The 13,671-nt window shown below is 34.6% G+C and overlaps 2 protein-coding genes across 2 annotated transcripts in view; one reads left to right on the forward strand and one right to left on the reverse strand.

The window, feature by feature from the left end:
• Positions 1-4,801: 4,801 nt before the first annotated feature.
• On the forward strand, positions 4,802-6,135 carry LOC128551301 (uncharacterized). The gene has a single exon (XM_053532110.1). The coding sequence runs from the start codon at positions 5,140-5,142 to the stop codon at positions 6,133-6,135; it is 996 nt and encodes a 331-aa protein (XP_053388085.1). The 5' UTR covers positions 4,802-5,139.
• Positions 6,136-6,301: 166 nt separating this feature from the next.
• The window catches only part of LOC123543080 (uncharacterized transmembrane protein DDB_G0289901-like), a 102,074-nt gene continuing 94,704 nt past the window's right edge, over positions 6,302-13,671 (reverse strand). Inside the window, exons 17-18 of the mRNA XM_053532111.1 lie at positions 6,799-6,891; positions 6,302-6,313 (exon numbers count right to left, since the gene is read on the reverse strand). Coding sequence (XP_053388086.1) covers positions 6,302-6,313; positions 6,799-6,891 — 105 coding nt within the window. The remainder of the gene's footprint in view (positions 6,314-6,798; positions 6,892-13,671) is intronic.

Consider the following 13,671-nt stretch of genomic DNA (forward strand, 5'->3'; position numbering starts at 1 on the left):
CCGGACAAGATCTGATATGACCTTTGACCTCCAACTATGTCCTTGACCTTAGAGATAGGAACCTGGGGCTTTTGTTTGACAACAATTCACTGAATTTAAATTATGCCAAATATAAACAAGATTGCTCCATGCAAGTCAAAGTTATAGACAGTACAAAAAAATCCGGACACACGCACACACATACATACACTGAACTGACATTTGGACAACTACGGTATGTCTTCTCTTCCACAAGTGGGCTCGAAAAGAATGATGCTAATTTTCTTATGAATTTGGTGCCTGATGAGAAGTAACCATAATTAGTGTGAACAGATGCACGAGTTGTAAATTTAAAGCAACATTTGGGTAAATGGGATTGAAAAATATATAAACAATGACTTGAACACTATTCATATTTAGGTACATTTTTCTTTTTTTTAATTCCAGGGGGTAAATATGATCTTCTTTAAAGGAAAACATATTAATCAAAGGGGAAAATATGGCTATTTTGCCAAAGGGAAACAGTCTGAACTGGACTGTATAAATAGCACAGAAGGCACTGGATGCTACTAACCCAGATTTTTTCAATTCAATTCCTTAGTTTCAGAGAAGATTTCATCTGAGCCTTGACAGACAGTGAGTGATCACAATAGCTCAACCAGAGTACTTTGTTCTTAGCTGAGCTAAACAAGAGCTGTCTGTTGACTGCACACTAAACTATTTGAAGAACTGATGGAAGACAAAAGAAGAAAAATGGATAAGACAAACAATGAACCTGTATTTGTGGATTTGGATAGGTCTTGCACTATATGGCAATGTGTGACCATGATGGTCTGCAAGTGTTCAAAGTTTCAAAGCCATATATCAAACAGTTTAGACAAAATATGGAATACTCAATAGTGTGCAAACCTTAACTTCCGTAATTTCTGTGACAGATAACTTATCATAAGGGCTACAACTGAGCTGAAGTCCTTGTCCTAGTTATGTAGTCTTCCCTACTTACATGTAAGTAGACTATGACAGTAAACAAGTGGTCACGGTTGACAAATAGGTTAGGCAAACTAGATGCCCACGGGCAACATGTCGAGCCCGCCAGCTGTCAAAAGGTCTGGGAGTTGCACATGACACTTCTTGTGTCACTGAAGCAAACATTCATGCAAAATAAAAAAGAGATTGCAAAAAGTTATTAAAGTAAAAACAAAGGAACGTAAATCTTAAAAAAAAAATCTAAGTCCAAACAAAACCAAACACCCGAACATTGGATGTAACATGCATGTTGTACTACAGAAAAGTGGTCTTGATTTTTCCCTACGACAAGAGCTTTCACAAGAAACAGCGTGCTCTACAATTTTGATGCTGGATAGTGAAACTAGGAACATATGAGGAAGCTGGGGCTTCCACTTGAGTGTTTAATGACCCAATGTGGATGAATTCATTTAGTAAAAACTGAGATATGGAAAAAGGCATCAAAATTAAACTGAAATTATCAGTAAAAAGAGGGCATAATTCATGGAATAATGGTGCACTGGTTATGGCTCTTGTGTCATATGATGTGCATGACGAGGTGAAACAATAATTTTAAGTTTGAATCAAATCTATATGGTAATAATAGAGTTAGATTGAAAGTGCATCAGAACTTTAACCTGAAATTTTTAGTAAAAAGGGGCATAATTCAAAATATATTGCTACCTGAGATATAGTGAAAACGCATCAAATTAACATAAATTTTAAAGTAAAAAGGGGGCAGTTTGAAACAAATCAGAGATAAAGAGAAAAAGCATCATAACTTTAACCAAGGTGCGGACGCTGACACGAGGTCGACTAAGACAGCTCTCCATACTTAATATAGCCAAGCTAAAAATTCTCATCTCAACTACTGGAAAATAATGCTATAAACACAATTAAGTAAACAATATATACAATGTTGTACTTTATGTAAGCTGATGCAAAATTTTACAGCTGGTTGATACATTCTTACATTCTTCCTTGTTAAACCTATAGTGTTATTGTATTGTAACACATCAACATCACTTTCAAGGAGAGTGAACATGCAACCTAGAGAAACACCAGACTAGGCAATGACTGTGTTTCAAACCCGCTTAAATTTACTAAACATGCCCGACTTCCTCTTCAAGAACATGATTGCAGGTGACCTTGTGGGTAAAGAAATCTGTAAAATTTAATGCTGACCAATGAGGAACTCATCATGCTAACTGTACTACTCTGGTCTAGTAAAGTGTATTACCATTTGTTTTACAAGTCACTCAAGCAGTTAAAAACCAAACCAGACTTTAAAAGTCCAATTTTCTGTCATCCTCCATCAAAAGTTTGACATACATGTACACCACTAATTGCTTCTGAAATTATAAAATTATATGTTGTGTTACATACTACAAATAATATCTGATTCAGTGCAGATGAAAATTCATTGAATTAAACTGTAAAGTATTATAAGTCAAAGCTGAAATTGTCATCATAGATTTTCAAACTAAAAACAATGTAGTGTTGCCAGTAAACCACTGAATGTGTAAGGCCTTTGACTTTCAATTGAAGGACTATACTATAATTTATTTTATTTTGTTGGGTTTAACATCTCACCGACACAATTATAGGTCATATGGTGACTTTCCAGCTTTGATGGTGGAGAAAGACCACAGGTGCCACTACGTGCATTATTTCACCACGTGTGGGCTTCTGGGTAGAACCACTGTCCTTCCGTAAGCCAGCTGGATGGCTTCCACACATGAAGAATTCAACGCCCCGAGTCAATGAGGGGCAAGTGATTTGAAGTCAGCGACCTTAACCACTCAACCACGGGGACCCAAGACTATACTATAAACTAAATACTACTGTATAATAATAATAACCTGTTAAAATATATTCCATCAGAAGTCACAGAGCCTTCATCTCTGTCATGTGGAAAAACTGCTTAGAAAGAACAACCACTAGTATATTAAAAAATCTGTTATGTTAAAAAAAAACAACTACTTCAAATTCAAAGACATGCATTATTAAATTTGTGTGTAATACTGTGAACTGAGTGTAAATGTAAAAATACCCACAATCTGGTGCCAGATAGTTGCATGTGTCTTCTCTCCAGTCTGGTTGAAGTGGACTGTATTATACTAAACCATCGGCTTCAGACAAAACATTTCCACCAAGGAAGACCCTAGAAGAATTTTATAAATACTGATGCTAGAACTGATTTATATCCAAATAAAATATATTTTTACTTTGAAAATTTCATTTTCCTGTATCTCAGGTTACCGTCACTACTTTGAAGTCTGTGAGGCAATTTCATCTTGCAACTGAATAATTGTTAAAACATTTTCTTTTCTTCATTTTAGCATGAAAACTATATTTTGTGTCAGTGAGTGGAAAATAAAGACAAACACTCATTATATCTTCCTTTCCTTAAAGGGAATTCCTATCGTTTTTTATGTGCATCTTTCTGTGCAGCCGATACTATCTCTGGAAAATTGAAGTGAACTCAACATTTGTTGAAACATGTGACAAATTATCTTAAATATGAGAAATCTTGTATAAAATTACATTTTTCAATAAATTTCATCAGTAATCAGATGCTGATACGGGTTTATGTTGTATTGACATGTATAAAGCCTGACATGTATCATGTTATATATGTGATATTCACATCTATATTTTTTACATGTACATTTTGTATATTTTCTAGAATTTTGGGTGGTCTCAAACTTCAAAGAGTTAAGGAAGGCCAAAGTGATTGACATTTGTCATTAGAATCTTGTTACCAAATCTCTCCATTCAGTTTATAATTAGTTCTTCAAGTCTCTTATTTTCCATGTTGATTGACATGTATCATTAACACCTTACTGTAAAATCTTTTGATTCAATATGTTTGTTTCTTTGATATGTCATTGAATGCTGCCTTTGTAATTGCTTAAACAATTATATTTCTGTACCTCTGTATTTCTGTATCAGTTTGCTAGAATCTTTAGACCTGACAACATCTTAAATTTTATTCTGGATATATTATTCTAATAAACATCAAAAACCATAAACTGACTTTTCGCTATTCCCCAACAACAAAACAACGTATCTATTACATGGTTGAGAATCTAAAATTTGGACTTATATTCTAAAATTTGGACTTAGAATCTTTACTTTTGGATCTAAAAGGTAGACTTAAAACTTTAAAAGAAAAAAATGGACTTACGAGGGAGCTTCATTTAACAAGTTCCAATCGTGTACAACCATGGACCATCAGAAGATATCAGTGCCAAAATTTTCTGGACTTTCACATGAAAATGGAAAACGATTTCTGTCGGATTTTAATGCATACACGACGCTTATGAAAATTGGCAGGAACGACAGAATGCAACTCGCTGCGTTTCAATTACACCTGCACGGTCCGGCAAAAATTTGGTTCGACAACCTCGAAACCGATGACTGGGACGATATTCAAGAACAATTTAAAACCAAATACTGTGATGTCAATGCCAGTGCACTTATCTTTGAAACTGAAAGATTTCAGTCATTGCAGTTACAAGCCAATCAGTCACTTGAAGAATATTTCGGACTTATTCGCGAATGTGGTAAAAAACTGTCTAAAAGCGATGCAGAAATGATGTTGGTCTTTATAAACGGATTACCAGAGAAACTTGCATTTTTCACTCGTGCAGGATCACCACAAAATCTCGACTTCGCTTTGGAAGCAGCCAAAATGGGAGAAGCCTATGGGTATAGACAATCATTATTATCTACACAACCAACCGTTGCAGCAGCTAATTTTTCAAGTATTGAAAGCAAAATTGAAGAGCTAACGAGAAGATTAGACTCTCTTACGAATACCAACACAAACAAACCAAGAAATAATTCCAAATTATGCAACACATGTGGTGGTGCAGGACACATTGCGAAATATTGCAACTGTGCTCGGGGTACATCAGATCCAGATTCGCGATGTCAATTATGTCGCCAGTTTGGCCATGACGCCTGTCAGTGTGCAACCAGATATCCATATGACGGATCCAGCAGAAACCAGGAACTGGGAAACTTCATACGCCTGAGGGAAGGAGACCGCGATCGCTCAGGAGGTCATTTGGTAAAACGCGGCAACGCAGTAAATCACCAATAAAACGATACAATCATTCGCGAGATTTGAAACATGAACATGGTGAAATGTGTGATTCTTGTGATTTGGATTACTTGACTAATTCTAATCCACATAATGATAATAACTTCCTTTATTTACAAGTTCTGTTTCATCACAGGGAAATATCAGCATTATTGGATACAGGAAGTTCCATAAACTTGATGTCACGGAAATTGTTTGAATCCTTACCAGTGCACAATAAAAGCAGTTTGACACCGGTGGATAGTAGTAACATTGTGCTAGCAAATAACCAGTCAGTTAATATTGATGGAATATCTTCCATATCATGTTTCGTTCAAGGACACCGAAAGGAATTTGATGTTTATGTGCTCAAAGACACTTCTCACCCATTGATTCTAGGGACACATTTTATAAAATCAAACAAATTGATTTTAGATTTTAGTGATGGTTATCATTTTTCTGATTCAAAAATTTATGCTCAGAAACGTATTTATTTACCTCCAAATTCAGAATCTATTGTTTATGGTAAATTACCAAAACGCTTTACTGAGGGTTCAAATGGTCTTTGTTCTAATGTAAAATATGTAAATAGGAAGAAATTATTAGTTACCCGCTCAGTGGTTACTATACCACAGAATTGTATGGTACCTGTGAAAATTCTTAACCCCACTGATAAAACTGTTGTTATTCACAGAAATAAGCCATTAGGGTATTTTCAGGTCATTGATGATAAGACAAGTATACAGGGCTGTCCGACAGACAATTCATTTGTTACACCTCATTATTGTAACCATGTTCAGGTGAATTCAGGTCAGGGTATGGGTCAAAACAAGGGTGATAGTTGTAATTTGGAAACAGAAAAGAAAACCAGATTTATGACTTATTTTCAATTTGACAAAGGTTCTCTCTCTGACGATGAAAAGTTTAAACTTGAAAACTGTTTATTTGAAAACAAAGATATATTTGTTACTGACGAAAATCCATCATTAGGACTGACCAATCTTGTTGAACATCACATTCATTTAAGGCCTGATTCAAAGTCTAAACATCAAAAACCATAAACTGACTTTTCGCTATTCCCCAACAACAAAACAACGTATCTATTACAATCATGCAACTTGCCATTTATGGCTGTGTTTTGACAGTGCATTTTAGTACAACGACAGTATTATTCATATAATGTTAGACAATTAACTTTGTATTGATAAGACAATATCTCCTTTCAGATCATTTTGTATTCTATTATAGAAATGATTAATAATTTTTAACTTCTAGCAGATATAATCAATTTTGTCAGTGTCAGGCCATTATTTTGTCTGAACAGGTGTTGTATTCAAGTGGTCTTAACATACAATGTTGCCTGGTGACCCATACGTTTTTGGCCATTTTATGTTCACAATACAAGTATCTATACATAAGGAAAGCAGGAAAAAAATCTATGGAACATTTTTTCAGAAGTTACAAACATATTCTTTACTATGAGTATTTTTCATTGAAAAAAAGTTCACAAAAAAGAATATGAAACAATCTTTTTTTTTTCTTTTGTACCCATCATTGTATTGATATAGTATTACAAATATGACTATGATATCAATTTCCAGCAAACCGAAATCTTACACAGTAAACGCTGCGTTACCAGTATTTAACGTTCAAAAGTGAGACCCATCCTATGACTTTTATTGTCACATGCAAGTTTTCAGAAGCATGTTATCTAAAACACTTACCAAACTGAGATCCAGGGTTCTCTGTGATCTTTTGCTTTTCCTCCATTTGTACATATCATATATCTGTGCTTTTCTTCCACTTTTCCCAGTCGGCTTTAAAACAAATATAATTTTTACAGTTTAATTTACATGCATAATGCATTTAATGGTACCGATTTCAATATATATATTATTTTTCTTGTATGGCAACTTTAATTGCAATACCTTACCAAAATACACATGGAATTAACCTAACTATACTGTCCTGGCTAATCAGCTTAAAGATAAAAGTACATTTTTTTCGCCACTTTTCTATCTTTTGGCCATTTGTGAACTTGGCAAATTGTAGCGGAAACACCGACTGTAGACACTATCTAACTTTTGCCCAAAATCTGCAATGGGCATGTGTTCAACTGGATATATTTCAGTACAGCCAGGATACATTACAGAAGACAAAAAATAAAAATAAGATACAATGACTATATTTTTGTTTTTGTTGGGTTTACAGTTACACCAAAACAATGTAGGTCATACGCAGGCAACTTTTTTCAGATTGGAGGAAGATCCAATTACGGTGCCCTCCAGCCTAGTCCAGGGCATTAAATTGTTTCAGGCATACATGGGTAACTACCTGCCGGTTGGATGACTTCTTCACATGAGGAATTCTTAACCCAAGCAAGGTTTCAAAGCAACACATGTAAGGAACTTTAAGTGACATTATGTGAAATGGAATAATTTTGCTACAATGACATACAGAGAACTCGTACTCCGGTCCATTCAAAATATACCATAATTGCACTGTAGTTGCTATTAGCAAATTAGTACCCTAGCATATCTATTCTCAATTTATACCTCTTGAATATTTAGACTGAAATAGAAACATACTTACTTTCATTATGTATGACAGGCAAATGGCATATTAGTAAAAAGGGGGAATAACTCTGACAATCAAAACCCAAAGTACCTGTGCTCATCGGTGCCATAATCTGGTTGGACACAATGCTCATCTTCCTACTCTATATCTCAACATTTAGATGATCTGTTTATTATTATGCAGAAAGAGCATTGTACCCTACCTGTAGATTGCATCTGCTGATATATATATTACTTTTTGCAGTATATATAGATGCACAATAAAATTGATGACAAAATGTGCAAAAATCTGGAACAGGAGTTGGTACAGAATAGGAAGTGTATATGCCTTCTGCATGGGGTCTTCAGTTCGAGTCAGCTTCTGGCTGCATACTTCTCTCACCATATGACATTAAGACCAAATTGTGGCTCTGTGACTGTTTATTTTGTTCTTTATCCCACATGCGATTATAGATTATACTAGGATGAATTAATCTCAAATGTAAGATTAGTCCAAATAACAAGATATGTTTCGGGACAGCGTGATAACTTCTGACTGTCACGTCCAAACTAAAAATTAACTTATTCTACATATTTCTTTTGGGAAATTCCTGATGAAATCCTTCACAAACTTTCTGGGGCAGTGCTCCCCCTTGCATGTGCAATTTATTTGTGATGACTCCATCTCTTATAATGACATGTTGACATTCAACATGTTCAAGCTAGTTCAACTAATTTGACGCGATCCTAAGAAATACTGACATAATTTTTTTCATATTCCCACTCATGTCAAACACTCAAAAGATCAAAATAGTTGAAGCAACTTCAGATGAAATTTTCATAGCTGCTGATGCTTTATATGATACAGGTTTAAATGTCAATTATTTCACGAACTGGCCATAAATTCAAATAAAAGTTACATGTATCAAAAAAAAAAAAATCAAATATTAAATATCAAATGTTACGAATTTTCTGGTGAATTAAACCCATGTATGTACTGCACATGATTAACGTTTACTGTGTACATTATCGCCTCTGTAGCCTAGTGGTAGAGCGTCTGCTTAGAGTGCATGATGTTGTGGGCCACGTTATACCAAAGACGTATAATTGGTACTAGCAGCTTCCTTGCTCGGCAATCAGCATTAAGGGGATAGTACTAGGACTGGTCAGCCGGTGTCAGTATAATGTGACTTGGTGGGGTATTATTCCTAGTGTCTACGGTGTGATTTTCTAGTGAGACAGCACTATTAAGTTCGGCATTGTGCTGACTGCTACAAGTAGACACCGTCGTTTATATGACTGAAAAATTGTTGAAAAAGATGTTAAACCCGAACACACACACACACACGTCAACATGCGCAAGCGATAAAACCAATAACTTTACACGACCATGTACTGTGATTTCTCCTCCAATATTTTGGTTCTTCAAAGTCCAAGGATCTTTAAATTGGCCCGTCACAAACATAAAACAATCTGAACGTCGAATTATTTTGACTAACATTCAAGCTAAAGGAATTTTTTATCTATATTAATTAAATTTTAGAGTATTTTTACTGCAATTTCATGTCATCCGCAGTCCCTGTTGTGTTAAACTGGTTTCGGGGTATATATCTCCTTGCACCTGTTCACATCATAAGGCATACAGACACTAAATAGAAAAATGGCGCGAAAAAAAATGGTAGCTGCATAATGGCGGATACAAATAGTCCTCAGTTTTTTTGCTCTGTAGAGCTATTTTCCTTATTTTCTTTGCAATTTTTTTGCTAAAATTACATGACAGATCTATGCTTGACAAGTAGGAAGCATTTTCATAAAGAAAAAACAACATGACAAACATTTTCTTGGAAACCTAGATCATACACCACCAGTATAATTTGGGGTCTCATTTTTTAGCTGATTTTGCAGTTTGTGTGTTGGACTGAAATTAATTTTCTTGCATCAAACATGACCCCCACTTTTCTTTTGATTTTTAGTAAGCACTGACAATATTCTTGTTCAACCCATTTCAAATTTCTGCATGAATATAAATTAATGTTTAAGCCAGTATTTTATGACATACTTGGATTTTGCAAATTTAAAGTTTTCCTAACAGTAAAATGCAGATCTGTCAATGCAGATACAGGTATAAGGCTTAGATGGACCACAACTGTAAAGGCAGTGGCTACAATTACGGTTCCGTAATCCTAGCCTCCGGTTCTAGGATTACGGGAGTTCCGTATTCCTAGACAACCCTAATAGGCTAGGATTACGGAAGTATTTAAGCGGCATCAAATTTATGTTGGGACATGCATAAATGACATTGTAAACTTACTCATTTCACTTAATTTCACTAAATATTTCGTGCTATCGATCGGCCGTTTTGGGTTAGTATAATCTTAATGGCGGTGGGCGGAAATATAGAATTATCTATGTTTCGTATATACCTGCATTTTTTTTCATCAAGTCACTACAAATGGTCTTTAATAACATACAATATGGTTATAAATCATAAAATTCAAAGTATAGAATTTTTTTTTATTATAAATCTAACTTTGACACTCATATTTCTAATATATTTCCGCGCGCCGCCATTAAGATTATACTAACCCAAAAGGGCGGATAGAAAACACGAAATAATAAGGCAGGCATGAAAAACATATACTTTATGCCTCTTAAAATACTTCCGTAATCCTAGCCTATCCTCATAGGGTTGTCTAGGAATACGGAACTTCCGTAATCCTAGAACCGAAGGCTAGGATTACGGTACCGTAATTATCGTAGCCACTGTCAACTGTAAAATATCAGTCATACATATTATACACTAAACGGGTGCGGACATGCAATAACTTGCGTAGTTTTGCTGTGCGCACCAATGGATAATCACTTCCGGACATGCGCAGAAAACCGCTCCAGCTCTGCAATGAGCTGAAACAAAAGTGAATGACACGGGGAATTTCTAAATAAATAAACCTTGCTTGAATTTATTTATAAAATCCCCAATGTCATTCACTTTTTTTCAATTAAAATTCAATGTTGCTCATTGCAGAGCTGGAGCGGTCTTCTGCGCATGTCCGGAATAGCAGAACCTATTGAGAGGAATGACAGGAACGCTAATTTATCACGTGGAGGTTTTCGATCGGTGCTGAAAGAGAACGTGATTTTAGTTATATCGGTTTCAAATGACGAAAATAGTTTTTGATTAGTTGTCCGGGTCATTCAGAAAATATCAGACAGTGTTATGACTGTTAAAAATGTTGTCACGGAACATCACTAGGACAATTTCAAAAGCTTGATTTCAATCATGTTGACAGTGACTCTTTAGCATATTAATAAAACATTATTTATACCGGTTAAGAAAGCATATTTAATTAGTTGCACGGTCCTGGAGACTTTGAATTGAGATCAAAATGCGTTGCATAATTCATTTGACATCAAGAATCATATAACTGTTTTCCAATGGTTTTACACTTTAATTCCGGCTCTGTATGCTATCAATATATTTTCACCGGGAATATTTGTAGCTGTTGACTTAATAAATGAATGACAATTAAAAACGTTTTTTTTTTTTTTGGTTCCACCAATTGTTAATCTAATCCTGTTGTATAATTCAGTTTACAGTTACATGAAAGTCTGTAATGTAGCGTGTATATATTGAATATAGTCTGAAAATGAAAATGAGGCATATAAATCATTTGAATAATCAGGCTGACCATTGATTTGCCAAGCGATTCTATTGATCGGCTTGTTGATAGCGTTGTTCAGTCATTGTATATTAATAATATTTTAAGTGCAAAGCAACTAAATCACTTGCACAGCGCTTTTTTTGAGAACATGGAAGAATTTCTTATCCATTCATTGAAATATAAATATGAAAACGTACCGTAGAAAACTTTTCAAATAACATGAATCATTTTATTTGATGCTTTAATTAATGCTTGTCTTAATTTGCTCGAATTAAGCTTTTCATTGTAAAAATATATTAGAGATTGGTGGATAGGACATAGCGCATTGTGTCTACTTAAAGTTATATCGTTGTGATACACCCTTGATGTGGCCTTTTCTACACTGTTTTACTTCAAGCATGACTAGAGCCGGTGATCGAATTTTTGAGTTGATCAGCCATTTCATTTCCTTAGATATATATGGTTTATAGAGCAGTAGTGAGCTCGAGTCCCCGCTCCTCCTACTAAACATTACTAACATTGGGATAAGAGTCACGTTTATTTTGCACCTGGCGCGCTAAAGAACCACGGAAACTGAAACCTCTGAAATTGGAGCGTCTTCTGTATCTTGCACAATTCTCCTACTAACATTACTAAAAGTCTGGAGGCGGCTATAAATAAACTTATATACAAACAAACATTAAGTTAATACTTAACCCTTGTTTACTGTATACCACTGGTACACACTAGCGTCGATGTTGTGTCTGGATAAGGCTTTGGGTTATGAACCAAGTATTTTTGTCATGCTAAAATTTCCTCTAGTGTATTAAGCCAAAGATAATGAATGTTGTACTAACATGCAAAACTTGTTCATAGTTAATGTACAAAAGAATGATAGTATTGCAATGAACGCCTTATTTCGACAGAACTGTAGAAATTCATAAGGTGTCTTTATTGAAATGTGTAGAGAACGACGATGGCTTTTATAACTTTACAAAAAAATGTTTTTGGACGGATTGTCGAAGAGAATTCCGTCCAGTGGAACCACAATAATACATATACGAATTTCGGCTTAATCGATTTTTTTTTTGATAACAACCATAGATTTCATACTCCGCCGAAAGAAACTAGTTCTCAAATGGCAGCACATAGAACAACTGAAATTACCACGCTTCCCTGCGCGCTTTAATTGAATGCAGAGGATTATGACGTACCGTTTGGGTCAAAAGTCTGAAATCGCTCGAGCGATACCATAATACACGGTTAGCGTGTAAATTTACACGCTTACCGTGTAAATTTACACGCTTACCGTGTATTTCAATCGGTAGATCTATAAAAGTACACGCTCACCGTATATTTTTACGCGTTTACCGGGTAAAATATACGCTTAGCGTACAAATTTATACGCTTAGCGCGTATCGCTCGCTTGAGTTACACTTTTAAATAAATTAGCCAATCAAAATACATGTTACAAAGGAAGATATTTATAAAGTTTATGATTGAATTATTACTTTTAATTATCATTATATTACGAAATGTTTTGCCACTGTAAAGATGATTTCAGTCAAGTAATTTATTCTACTGTATATATGCTTTGATTAAAGACATGTATATTTTTTATTATATCTTACCTGAAAAGCCTGCTTTATTCTTATTTTCGTCAGAAAAGAACAAGCATTTCAAGTCTAATTCCACACATCATACACATATAAAACTTGTACTTTACATTTTAAAATGTCATTTGTTATCATATATCTATTTTTTCTACAACTTCAAATAATATATATATAAATAATAATAGTATTTATTTTTCTCCGACTTTAATGACATGTACGTAATTGGGGATGGGTGGGGGAATCGAGCGGCTCCATGTCACTGAAGTTGCTGCTTTAAGTGATCTACCGGAAATCATTACGTAACTTTTATGCAAAATGGCATGATAAAACATATGTCACCTAGGTTATCAGAACAGGAAATCCTTTCGAGGTTCCCTAATTAGAGAGGATCATAAAATTTACTGAAGCATATAAGATGGCTTTGATATGATACAATTTAATGCCTCCGGTCATCAATGCCACTATATATGAACGAACACGGATTAATATATCACGTGGCGGAGCTGTCTTGTGAAACGAAAATAAAAATTTCACAAGATATCTAGTATTCTAAAATCTGTAAGAATATATTTGGAAATTTAATGGACATTTATTTTTAAAACTATGAACGTGTAGTAATAAAAAATGTAAATTCGTTAGATATGAATCAAGGACTTTAACTACTACTGATGGGAAATACCTAATGTCTGGAACAACTGATACGTATTAGACCTTCCTGCTAATATAAATCTATAATTTTATATTTTTTACTTTACATGCTGGATCATTTCATATTGAAACTGTAT

Source organism: Mercenaria mercenaria, chromosome 19 (assembly GCF_021730395.1).
Source record: "Mercenaria mercenaria strain notata chromosome 19, MADL_Memer_1, whole genome shotgun sequence".
Lineage (NCBI taxonomy): Eukaryota > Metazoa > Mollusca > Bivalvia > Venerida > Veneridae > Mercenaria > Mercenaria mercenaria.

Excerpts from the sequence above, each read along its gene's own strand:
- LOC128551301 (XM_053532110.1), top strand. The coding sequence starts at position 5,140 with ATGTGTGATTCTTGTGATTTGGATTACTTGACTAATTCTAATCCACAT.